Below are 11,707 nucleotides of genomic sequence, written 5' to 3' on the forward strand. Positions count from 1 at the left end.
GATTATGTAGTATAATACTTGAGACATTGTAGTTTTACTAATTAAATATGAACCACTTTAGATCATTTGGTCCTTTATCAGATGAGTTGAATATGAGACGTGTAGGATATTTCACCTAGAGCAGTTATCTGTCTTTATCTGTTTAGTATTTTGGTCTTCTGGGTAAGGTTTCTTTCAGTGCAGTGTTCATGCTATTAAAAACAAATGGGAAAGCCACCATTTCAATCCATCTCTTCATTTTCCACTGAGAAGTGTCCATCAATCCCATGATTATGGTATTCAGTACCTGAAAGCTTATTACTGCAAGGATGATTATATTTCATTTTTGCATCACCGTGTTAGAAAGTTTTTCCTTTTTTCACTCTGAAATTTATTCTCATATACCTTCTATTCAGTAATCCTCTCATTGGATTACACAGAATTAATTAAATCCTTCCACATCAAAGTCCTTTAATGATGGTTAACATGACAATTGTAAATCCTAATCCTGGTTTTGTTCTAAAGTGTCGAGGTACAGATTCACACTGATATCTTCCATTCTTCTTTGAGTATGTGTGCCCTTCTCTTCAAGTTATATATATTTTTAAAATTCTGAGCTCATCAGAGAAAACCCTTGTAGTTGATTATTCTCCTTTTACTTTGTAATGAGATTATTTGCAATTGCTTTATTAAATTTTTGTTTTTTACAATTTTCTGTTTTCTTTTCAGTTTTAGCTCCCTGTAAAGGTTCTAGCCACCTAAGCTTAACTCTTTGTTCTCTGAGTTTTTCAAAGTTCATTTTGTTGAATTTGTTCAGCTTTAACTTTTAACTATGGCCATTGGTCCTCTTTTCATTCTATTTCAGTTATTTTAACTCCAGAATTCCTGTCACCTTCTGCATCACCATCCAGTTCTTTCTATTTGGGCACAATAAACCCACAACAAACAGTTGCCACTGTTTTTGAGAGATGAAATATTAAGCAAATTAAGTTAGTTTATCAGGTGCTTTTCTAAAATGAGAATTATAATCCTTCATGTCTTTCCCAAGTACTGTTATCCTTTGTCTCTATGCCAGTATTACAGTGTGCATTGGGAAAGATGTATTCACATTTTGTATAATTGTGGAATCTGCGGTATATGCCCTCCCTATTGTTCCCCTTCCTAATCCTGTTCTTTCTGTTTTCTCTTTATCTTAACCCAGTGTACATAGAAATTCATAAATGTGTGACTTTTTTAAAAAGCAAATATTTTTCCCTATTAAAAATTATAATTATTTTTAGGAAATAAAAATCTCCCATATTCTTGTTTCCAAAGATTATCAAAAGTAACATTATTTTATATCTTGGTCTATACATAAATGGGCAGAGAGAAGTACTTTTGTTTTAAATTGACTTTGTGGTATTTTGATGTGCAGGTATATGAGTAGGTAGTATTTAACTGATATTCTATGACTATATCAGAATTTAACAGAATGAGACAAACATATTACCCTATGTACATGTATGATTGCACAAATGGTGTGACTCTACTTCATGTACAACCTGAGAAACAATAGTTGTACACCATTTATGTACAATGAATCAAAATAAATAAATTTTAAAAAAGAAAATATCTTTGCATAAACTCTTACATATATATGTATTTTTTTTGGTGGGGGAGTTCAGGGGCACTCAACCATGAACCACATCCCCAGCCCTATTTTGTATTTTATTTAGATATAGGGTCTCTCTGAATTGCTTAGTGCCTGGCTTTTGCTGAGGTTGGCTTTGAATTCAGGATCCTCCTGTCTCAGCCTCCTGAGTTGCTGCGATTATAGGCTTGTGCCTCTGCACCTTCTCTCCTAAAATAATTTTTAAATGTAGATTTACAAGTTGAAAGGTATGAAGAATTTAAAGTTTGATACATACTGTCAAATTTTCTTCCAGAAAGCTTGTCCCAGTTTACAATCCCCATTGGCAGTGCAAGTACTTTTCCATTTCCCCAGAGAGTAGGGGTTTGGGGAGTTAAAGTGTACACGTGCATACATTTGTATTTTGGGGTGTTATTGACTTGGAAGCCAAATGTGTATGACTCTTTCAGGTATAGTATGTACCTATTTCCTCTTGTTGGCTCTACATTTGATGCCTAGACTTTGATTTCAAACTATTCCAGTTTAATAACTACACTGACATCAGTGAAACTATATCCTATGTAAGAATACTTTGTGAGTTTGTATATAGACAACTAAAATCAAACCAGCTTAGTTATTTTTTTCACCAGAGCAGTGCTAGATATCACTTCTAGAAAATTGTTTGTATGCAAAACATGTCCTTTCCTCTTGAGTTGAAAAATGTTCTCTAGGTATCCTCCCCACCCGAATAGTAATTTAAAATCGTCTTGATTAAGTCAGTGAATATCCTGTCAGTCACTCTTCCAGATGTCATTAAGTATTCTTCATTTCCTTACCTACTTTATGTAACTTTTTTATTCTTTATTCCTAAGTTAGTTATTTTAACCTAAAGAAGAGTTGAAAATATTACGTGTGTCCTCATGGCTTTCAATTCCCTATTCTGAACAACCAAGCCTTTTAGTTAAAATATGCCCTACCTCTGAGCTTATAGGTAACTAAGACCTCTCTGCTGCCAGCAGACCAATATAAGCTGTTTTGTGACGGGCCCTCCGTGTATCTTGGAGTATTGAACTTCAGGCATCTGAATTTTACTCCTGACTAAAGACTAGCTTGATATCTTGTGCCACATCTTTCCTAGGAATAGGAAAAAAGAGTTGATGATGCATTCCTTAGATGAATTTCCTTTCCTTCTCCCTTATTACCACACACAAAATTAGTGAAATAATAGTAGAGATTATGAAGAGAAAAAAATGAAAAATACCTCCTTTTAGGTGAAACTTTGATCTCATTAGTGTAGTTTATTACTTCAGTTTAAGTGTAAGCTTGGTTGGGGTGTACTTTGGCCCTGAAGGTCTTTCGTTTGTTCCTGTGCCAGGAATAAACACTAATATCCAAAACATGGTTTTATAATAGAGGCATTTCCACTTGGAACAGCATGAGTAGGAACATCCTGAGTTAGCTATATATTATAAACAATAATCTCAGCCTACCAAAATTTTATCTTTTAGAGGAGTTGACCTGTCACAAAACATTTTAACCATTTTTAAATATTTTCTGCCCGGTAAGTGGAAACACACTTAAAAAAGGTTTCAGAAAGATTGGCTTGGGAGAGGGTATAATAAAGGAATAAAAGTATACTTAAGTTCTCAAGTGTACTTAAACACACATGTAAACACAAAAAGGCTGATTTGATTAGCTAAAATATGCTATCTTTGCTAATATGCCAATAATAGAAATATTACCAATTCAGTACTTTTGTAGCTTTTGAGAACTTGAAACATGTTGAGGGCAAATTAGGAACTAAATTTTAATTTTTACTTTTTAACTTCAATTTAAATAGTCCAATGTAGCTAGGAGCCACTATATTGGAGAATGCAAATAGAACATTTCTGTCATTGCCACTGGACCACACAATGAGCATTTCTATAAGTTAAAAAGCTTTATCTTTTTAGAACCATAGTTCTGTAATACTAATTTATGACAGCAGAGCCTTTGGAACTCCACCTCCTGTTTATTCCCTGTCCTGTCTTCCCAACAAGTTTCCTTGCCTTCTACTTTCTTTTTATTTAAAACTTGGGCAACAGTTTTAAGTGTGAGACCTTCCATTCACTCTTCCTTCCACTCCCCATTTGCATGTTTGATCAATCACATTAGGTACAAGAAAAGTGAACAGATGTTTATTGTGGATGGGCAGTGAGGGGGCAGTGAGGAATCAAGGCAAGAACTTCATGAGTTTATGACCTGGGCATGTAGGTGGGGCAGTTTCCCCAGCTTTAAGACACCTACCATTAATCTATGACTGCAGTATCCATTAACACTAACAGATCTCTGAGAATCTGGTGGTGGGGTGGGGAATGGATCATATCCTAGAAAAAACAAACGTGTACCAGATAAAGAATTTTACGTATAAAAAATTACCGTAGGATAAAAATCACAACCTCATGGACTCATCTAGGCACCTGGTAGCTGAGGTTTCTACCCTTGGCTTCACTATGGAGTTACCCAAGTTCTTGTTTTTACCTCTGAAGTTACATGGAATAAAAACTGTGTTTGCCAAGCATAGTAGCACATACCTATAGTCTCAACTACTCAGGAGAGATATAGGAGGATCACTTAAGCCCAGCAGCTCAAGGCTGGGACATTATAGCAAGACCCTATATCATAAAATGAAATGAAATGAAAAGAAATAAAATAAATTCCCTTTGTAATATCTGTTATAAAATCCTTATACTCCTGATAATATGGATATCAAGATATGGATCTGATATCCATATACTGATATCCATATATCTGATATGGATCTGAGAACCATATACTCTTCTCAGAAAACCATTCAGGAAAAAAACAGTTGTTCATCTGATATAATCTTGTCTTATACAACTTATTAGGAATACATCTAAGTATTATAGAGGGACTTACTTATGCTTTCATGAACTTGTAAACCCAATCCCTAAACAGCATTTAAGTTCTTTGATGTATGCATATGTATTAGTCATCTATTGCTACATATCAAGTTACCCCAACTTAAAGTAAGAATAAATGTCGTTTCTGTGAGTCAGAAATTCAGAAGCAATCTAGCTGGGTGGTTCTTAATCAGGGTCTCTCATAATGTAGTTAAAATGTCAACTCTCTAGTCATCTAATGACTTTTCTGAGGCTGAAAGATCTGCTTCTGGGATGACTTGTTCATGTGGCTAGCAGATCTGCACTGCCTTAATCACCACTCACCTTGTGGCCTCTCTGTATCTCATATCATGATAGCCAGCTTCTGTTAGATGGAGTGACCCAAGAGAGAGGACAAGATGGAAGCTACATGTCTTTTGTATCTTAGCCTTGGAGTCATACACCATTATTTTTGCAGTTTCAGTGTGGGAAGGGACTGTGTTAGGGCATGGAAACCAAAAGGCATGAATCATTGGGGTTATCTTGGAAGGTGACCCACCACAATCTGTAAGGATGACCTTGTGCCTTCCTACCTGTGCATCTTCCCCTTAAAACTGACAATTCTGTTTCCCCTCAAGTCTATATTGGATTTGATAGGATGGAGTTGTTTTTCCATAGTGGCTTCAAAAGAATGGCAATGGGTATTGTTTCCAGGAAGCTTCAGGTCTGTGGAATGTCATCTCTAGAGCTATTTCCAGAGCACTTTACATCCCATACAATTAGAAAATTAGAAAATAAATTAATATATATGCTTAGTTCTTATTGTAAATTAATTATTGTTTTAATGTAATAACTGTTTTAGATAATGGAGGTGGACCTCTAGAAATCACACTAGATTTTGTTGAAATTAGTTCTAAGTAAAAGTTCCTTTAAACTCTTCTAACCCTTTCCTAGGAAATCTCTGCTGTCCCCTACTGCCCATAAAAGTTATCATTGTCATCTGCTCTTCCACTTACTAATTGTATGGTCTTGGTTATGTTAATCTCATTATGGTTCATGTTTTCTGTTTGCATAATGGTGGCAGTAATTGTATTTATTTTTCATGGTTGCTGTGGGGCCTAAATATGATGTCTACAGAGTACTTAGTATCATGTGTAGCACATTGGTAAGCAACGCACCCAGAGGTTAACAACTGCTGCCACTGATGTATATTGTGATTGTGGTTATTGTAGTCACACTAGATTATGAAAAAATAAATATGTTTTATCAATAAAAATATATTTTAGAGGTCTCTTTCACCATTCTCTTTATTGAACAATTACTGTATGCTGGGTGCTGTGCCATGTACTTCAGAGGCCTTATTTCATAGGTAGGAGGTATTATTACCATTTTGCCAGTGAGGAAATTGAGGGATAGAAAAGTTGAATCATTTGTTCCAAAATCACAAAGTTGTTAAGATGTACAAATCGTCTTCATACTCATAAATGTTCATGGAATTGGATTAGGTTTAAGAAAGATGTATCAGTATAAACCAGGCATGGTCATAACACACATGTAAGTTTAAGGCCAGCCTGGGCAACCTAGTGTGACCTTATATCAAAATAAAAAGGGCTGGAAATGTAGCTCACTGATAGAGCACTTGCCTAGCCTGTGTGAAGCCCTGGGTTCAATCGCCAGTACTGGCGGGGAAGTGTGAAGCATAAAGAGCTTCTCAGGACCAAACACAAAAGACTATAGAGTCAGTTGATTATTCATCAAATCTTGTATAATCAAATGATCTTAGCCTGTCCTTCAAACTGTAGTGTCAGACAGTATCAATATTATCAGTGTGTAATAGTAAAGGAAGAGAATGTAAGGAGAAGTAATTAACTTTGTTGCTTTTACAGAGTCACTTTAAATATTTGAGAAGTTATTGAACTAACAATAAACATCCAAATCTAATGACAATTTATAAAAATTTAAAATTAATAAGTATTTTTTATTATAGAAAGTCCATATTGATTCACTTAATTATGTAAAATCAATCTATAGAATGAAGCAAGAGAAAATAAGCATGTACCTAGACTTGTTTCTTGTGTTATTTAGAAAAAGTAATCATCTTTGTTGTCTTGTTTCCTGCTTGTTCCCAAATAGTTTCTCCTAGCACTTCCTGGACAGCAGCTTCTACTTCATACTTAGTGTCTAACCATCTTTTGAAGAGCTTATAAATGTGACTTTGTTCCATAAGTAAGCCAGGTGATCTGTTGAACCTACTATTTAGCATTGAGTTTATAGGACTCACCCCCAACCCTTTGTTTTACTTTTCCCTCACTATACTGTATCCCTTTGAAAAAGAGATCTCTTCTTTTTCTCAGGAAGGGCATTTGTAATTTGATTTTGTGCGAAGGAGCCCCTTACTTCAGGCAAGGTTTTTTTGATGAGTGAGTACATTACTGTGACTTCAGATATCAAGGATATGTGTAACCAAAATAATTAACTGTTAAAATTTACTCATGAAATGATTTAGAAATAATTCTGAGAAAATATGAGGTCATTAAATTACAAATCTGAGGAACATGAGTGTTTTGTCAATTTTATTGATTGAAAAACCGAATTCTTTTCTGGTTAAATGCTCACATATAAGCCCATAGTTTTTATTATGATCATATAGACAACTTTTGATTTTCCCAAGGAAGAGAAACTAGTTTGGACACTATCATAAGCGCTCAGGGTATAGCCAGTGAAAGGAGATCTGAAAACTAGCTAGCTAAGTGGGATATTACTAACATGCAAATTTAACAAAAATGGACAAGTTGCCATGTAGGTGAGGTGTTTACTGGGGTCAGCCTTCATGGCTAATGACCACCATGGGCAGAGCTGCTCACGTTGCTAGTTTGTATGATGACGTAGTAGTCAGACACACAGATGAATTCCTGATAGCCTGTCTTTCAAGTCTTGGGCTTGAAGACCAAAACTCTGAGGTAAGTGCTATTTGATGATGATCATGTTCTGAGTGTCATTCAGAGCACAGGAAATGCCACAATAAACATGGATTTTTGTGGGAATATTAGGAGTCTGAAATAGCTTTATAGTCTTTGAGGTTTTCGCTGAAATGTTTTTAATACAGCCTGTCTGTGAATCATTAAAATGAGTATTTTTTTCCTGAGAAATGCTCGAAGGAATTTGTGGTTAGACAGGAAATAATGTTGGATTTTCAGTGCTCAGAATTTGAGTGGGCATGGATGATACAATTCCTTTAAGCCAAGCATATCTATGGAAGGCCAGGGATCATGAATGAAGAGTTAGACCTAGTTACTCACTGATTATTGGACAAGGCTGTCTACCTGGTTTTGAAAAGTAAGTTCTGTGTCCCTTGCTCTGTCCTGCCACCTACTCATGGACCTTATACTGATGAATTAGGATAACTTCAGCCTTGGGCAGTATAAACCTAATGCATGGACTCTGATGTTGCATTTATTTACACAACAGCAGTACTAGAAGCAGCTACAGGTATTTTGAGGAAATTAAATATAACCATTCAAATTAAGAGGTAATCTCATTTCTTTTCCCAAAGATTGAATTAAATGTATGTAAGAGCTGATTTAGAAAGGAAGTACAGTTTTTGTGGAATGGTTATAGAAATGATAACTGAACAGCTAATCGTTAGTAATAAAGTTCCTTTGTGTCCTTGGGATCTTCTGTGTCGTCCTCTAATTCAGAAATTCAAAATAGAAGGATATAGGACCAGATGTTTGCATTCAGCTGTAACATTAGTTACTCTTCCTATCATAGGACAAGGGTGATTGCAGATCCCTTCAGTTCCCCACAAAAACTTGTCGGTTTGCTTTTTGGTGTTACTAAACTTGATGAACAAGAGAAGTGTGGCTTCTCGGGAGATAGCTCTTGGAAGTTGCCCATCCCAATCAAGCTACCTCTCTTTCTCTGGAATAAACATGGAATTTTGGGGGAAAAAAATGACCAACAGTACATTCCTGGTGATTGTGTATGATACAGATGATTAAGCACTGAAATAGCAGGCTATTCCCTATCCAGGATGGAGAGCCAATTTGGAAACAACTAGATGCTCATTTAAATGTTAATGGATGCTGTAAAATAATAATGGGTCTTTAAAAGAGGGGAAGGAGACAAAAGTTAATTGTTAAGATGCACATTTGTAGAGGATCAGGCAAGATAAACTCTTAGGCCAACTTATTTGACTACAAGATGCTTTATTAAGTAAATTGGTACCACAGTGACTTTCTATTTTGCTGTCTTTCATCTCTATGAATAATAAAGAGTATACTTAGAAGATAAGCAACTGAGTTTGGTTTATACTCAGTACTTCTGCCTATCAACATTGACCCATATTACTTTCATTTCCTTCACCCCTTCACCCACTAAAGCAGATAGTATGTTATAACATGATTCAGTATCTTTAGTAAGTTTTCCAAGCTATGTGCTTCATTTATTTTTAGGTTAATTCCCTCTCCCATTGAGTATTCATGTACTGCTGATCTCAGCTATAGTAAAAACTTTGACAGAAATGACCTCCAGTTCCCTAAGTTGGTAACTTAGTCAGAGATACTGCCTACTGTGCACCAGGACCTTGCCAAGTCATGTACGTTAGCTTCTGAACAGGAAGAAATGTACGCTTCATTCTGTTAGCCATATTTAAACCAACATGCTAGATAATAGCTTGAAAGACCACATAGCCCACAGTCTGCAATTAAGGCAATGTACTTGTTTTCTTTGGAGGATTATGCCATTGTTCATACTCTCTCTTGGGACTTTGAATTTGCAGATGCTAATGCTGGAGACCGTGGACAGACCAATAATGCTGCTTCTGCATCAGCTTCCAACTCCACCTGAACAGTCCCAAGCAGTCAGCTGCACAGGAAAAACCACCAGTTACTTGAGTGTCACTCAGCAACACTGGTCACGTTTGGAAAGAAAATTAAAAAGAGAAAAAAAAAAAAAAAACCTGTTCATTTTAGTGTTCAATTTTTTTTTTTTTAATTGTTGTTCTTATTTAACCTTGTAAGATATCTATAAATACAAAACAATTTCATTGTATTCTCACTTTGCGGGAGACCCAGAGGGTGGGAGGGGTTATGGGAGGGGGAAAGCGGAGCACTAGAAGACACAATCTCTCTCCCACCGACAATCTTTTTTTTTTTTTTTTTTTTTTTTTTTTTTAATCAAAAGTCTGCTGTTGTACACTTTGAAAACAGGACTCCTGCTTCATGCCCCTTCCACAAGAAACCTTGTTCTGTGCTGAAGTGTTTTGTTTTATTTTGTTTCAACTTTGTTTTGTTTTCAAGTCTAGTGTCAGACTTTGGTATAGTGCACAGCTTGAAATTGGTTGGGAGCTTAGCAGGTATAACTCAACAGGGGCTTAAATGTCACTTGTAAAATTAATCCATATCCTTGAGTATTTGAAGACTTGGCTTTGGCATGTTGGTGGCAGGTGTGGCAGACAAAAAAGGAAATGTGTATCATTTGTAACCCAGGTAGGTCAATAAAGTTTGAAGCTCTAAGGGGGAGATTCTTAATTGATTGCTTAAGGTTTGTTTTGTTATTAATCAGTACTAGTGGTGAAGAAGCTGGTACAGCAGGCTCCCAAAGGGGAGCAGCAAGCAGAACTATGGCCTGCATGTTCCATAATGGGCTTTTGTTTTTGCTTTGCCTGACCAAAGGTTCTCTGCAAATCTTTGTACAGTTTTTAAACTGGTGACCTAGGAGGGGATTGAAAAGGATGTTGAACAGGCTATACTGGCTGCACAGGTCAGAGGCTGATGAGCCTAGAGGAAGGACACGGCCACGACAGATCTCACCACTGTGAATGAATTTATCCAGATTTTTTTCTAAAGTTACTTCCCTTGGAAAGATACACTTGAGAGAGGACATTATAGTTAAATAATGTGAACTGTAACAGTCTACTGCTTTATTTTTCATCTTTCTAATTGAAAAACAAGTTTTTAGGAATTGCCACATTCTACATATAGTTCTAATTTTAAATCCAAATCTAGATCTATTTAATTTCAGCGTTTTTAACCTCATGCTTTTTAAATTTATTTATTGATGCATGCCCAGTAGGCAATTATAATTTTTAGATGGTAGAAATATTAAAAACTACCCATCAGAATTATATAGTCACGTGTACCTGCTGACTTTATAGGAAAACTGATGATATAAATGTGTGTATATATGTTATATATACATATATTCAATACTGCCTTTTCTTTTTTGTCTCCAGTATCAAAATTGACTGGTTGAAGCATGAGAAGAATGTTTCCTCCCAACACCCAGTTAAGAGTTTTGTTTCTATTTTCTTTATCAGTGAATGGTGTAAGAATCAGTCTATTGTTTTTGAAAAAAAAAAAAAAAAAGCAATATTCCTTGGAAAGCAAGGAAGATTGAAGAATTATGTTTGCAGTAAGGAGATAGATTTTCACAACTAGTTTGTTTTATACTTATAAGGTTGGTATCTATGTGGGCCTTATATACTCTAAAATGAACCTTAGTCACCTTGGTGCTTACGGGCCATTACTTGACCTATGAATCTTTAAGGCACAATCAGTTATATTTTACATTTAAAAGATCACTTGAGTGATGGCCACTTTTCCCTCCTGCCCTCTCCCTCCCCATACATCTTCCAAGGTTAGCTGATAACTATAGGGCTGCAGAGCTGCAGAGCTGAACCCTAGATGTGTGTAACCTCCTTTCACCCTCATTGCCACCGTAGGTCATGTTGGGGTCTTGCCCTCCAGGTTAGGGTTAGGAAGTAGAGTCTCTTGGCAGCCCATGTGCAGGCCCTGCACCCTGTCCTGCTTCTTGACTTTGTGTGCAACTCTCCTAAGAGAGTCGTGCTGCCTGCTGAAGTGAACTGACACCCAGAAAGACAACTGTGAGCCATCTTAGTGTTCACTCACTGTTTAGCTAAGCTCTTGGGCCACAAGTGGGGTTTCTTAAACCTCTGGTTATATCAGAGTTCATGAGAAAAGAAATACGTTCAGTCAAACCAAATCAAATATTGAGTTTTACTTTTTATAAAGTGCTTATGAGAGCTAGTTAAGATTGAAAGAAATCTGAAATCAAAGTATTTAGCAGCATAGTTCCTTAAAGGAACTATACAACATTTTCAGAAAGGTTTTATAAAGAATCTGAACAGGTAGGTCTATAACAGAGAAATGGACCTGTTTTCAGATCAAACTGCCCAGCCAGACTTTTGGAACGAACACTACTCTGGACTTGGTAT

At 36.1% G+C, this 11,707-nt stretch overlaps 1 protein-coding gene across 1 annotated transcript in view; it reads left to right on the plus strand.

Annotated features, from left to right (window-relative positions):
• Gsk3b (glycogen synthase kinase 3 beta) overlaps positions 1–9,541 on the plus strand; it is a 190,502-nt gene extending 180,961 nt beyond the window's left edge. Inside the window, 1 exon segment of the mRNA XM_047563722.1 lies at positions 9,251–9,541. Coding sequence (XP_047419678.1) covers positions 9,251–9,318 — 68 coding nt within the window. The 3' untranslated portion in view covers positions 9,319–9,541.
• Positions 9,542–11,707: the final 2,166 nt, after the last annotated feature.

The sequence above is a fragment of the Sciurus carolinensis genome, chromosome 9, assembly GCF_902686445.1.
Source record: "Sciurus carolinensis chromosome 9, mSciCar1.2, whole genome shotgun sequence".
In the NCBI taxonomy this organism is placed as follows: Eukaryota; Metazoa; Chordata; class Mammalia; order Rodentia; family Sciuridae; genus Sciurus; species Sciurus carolinensis.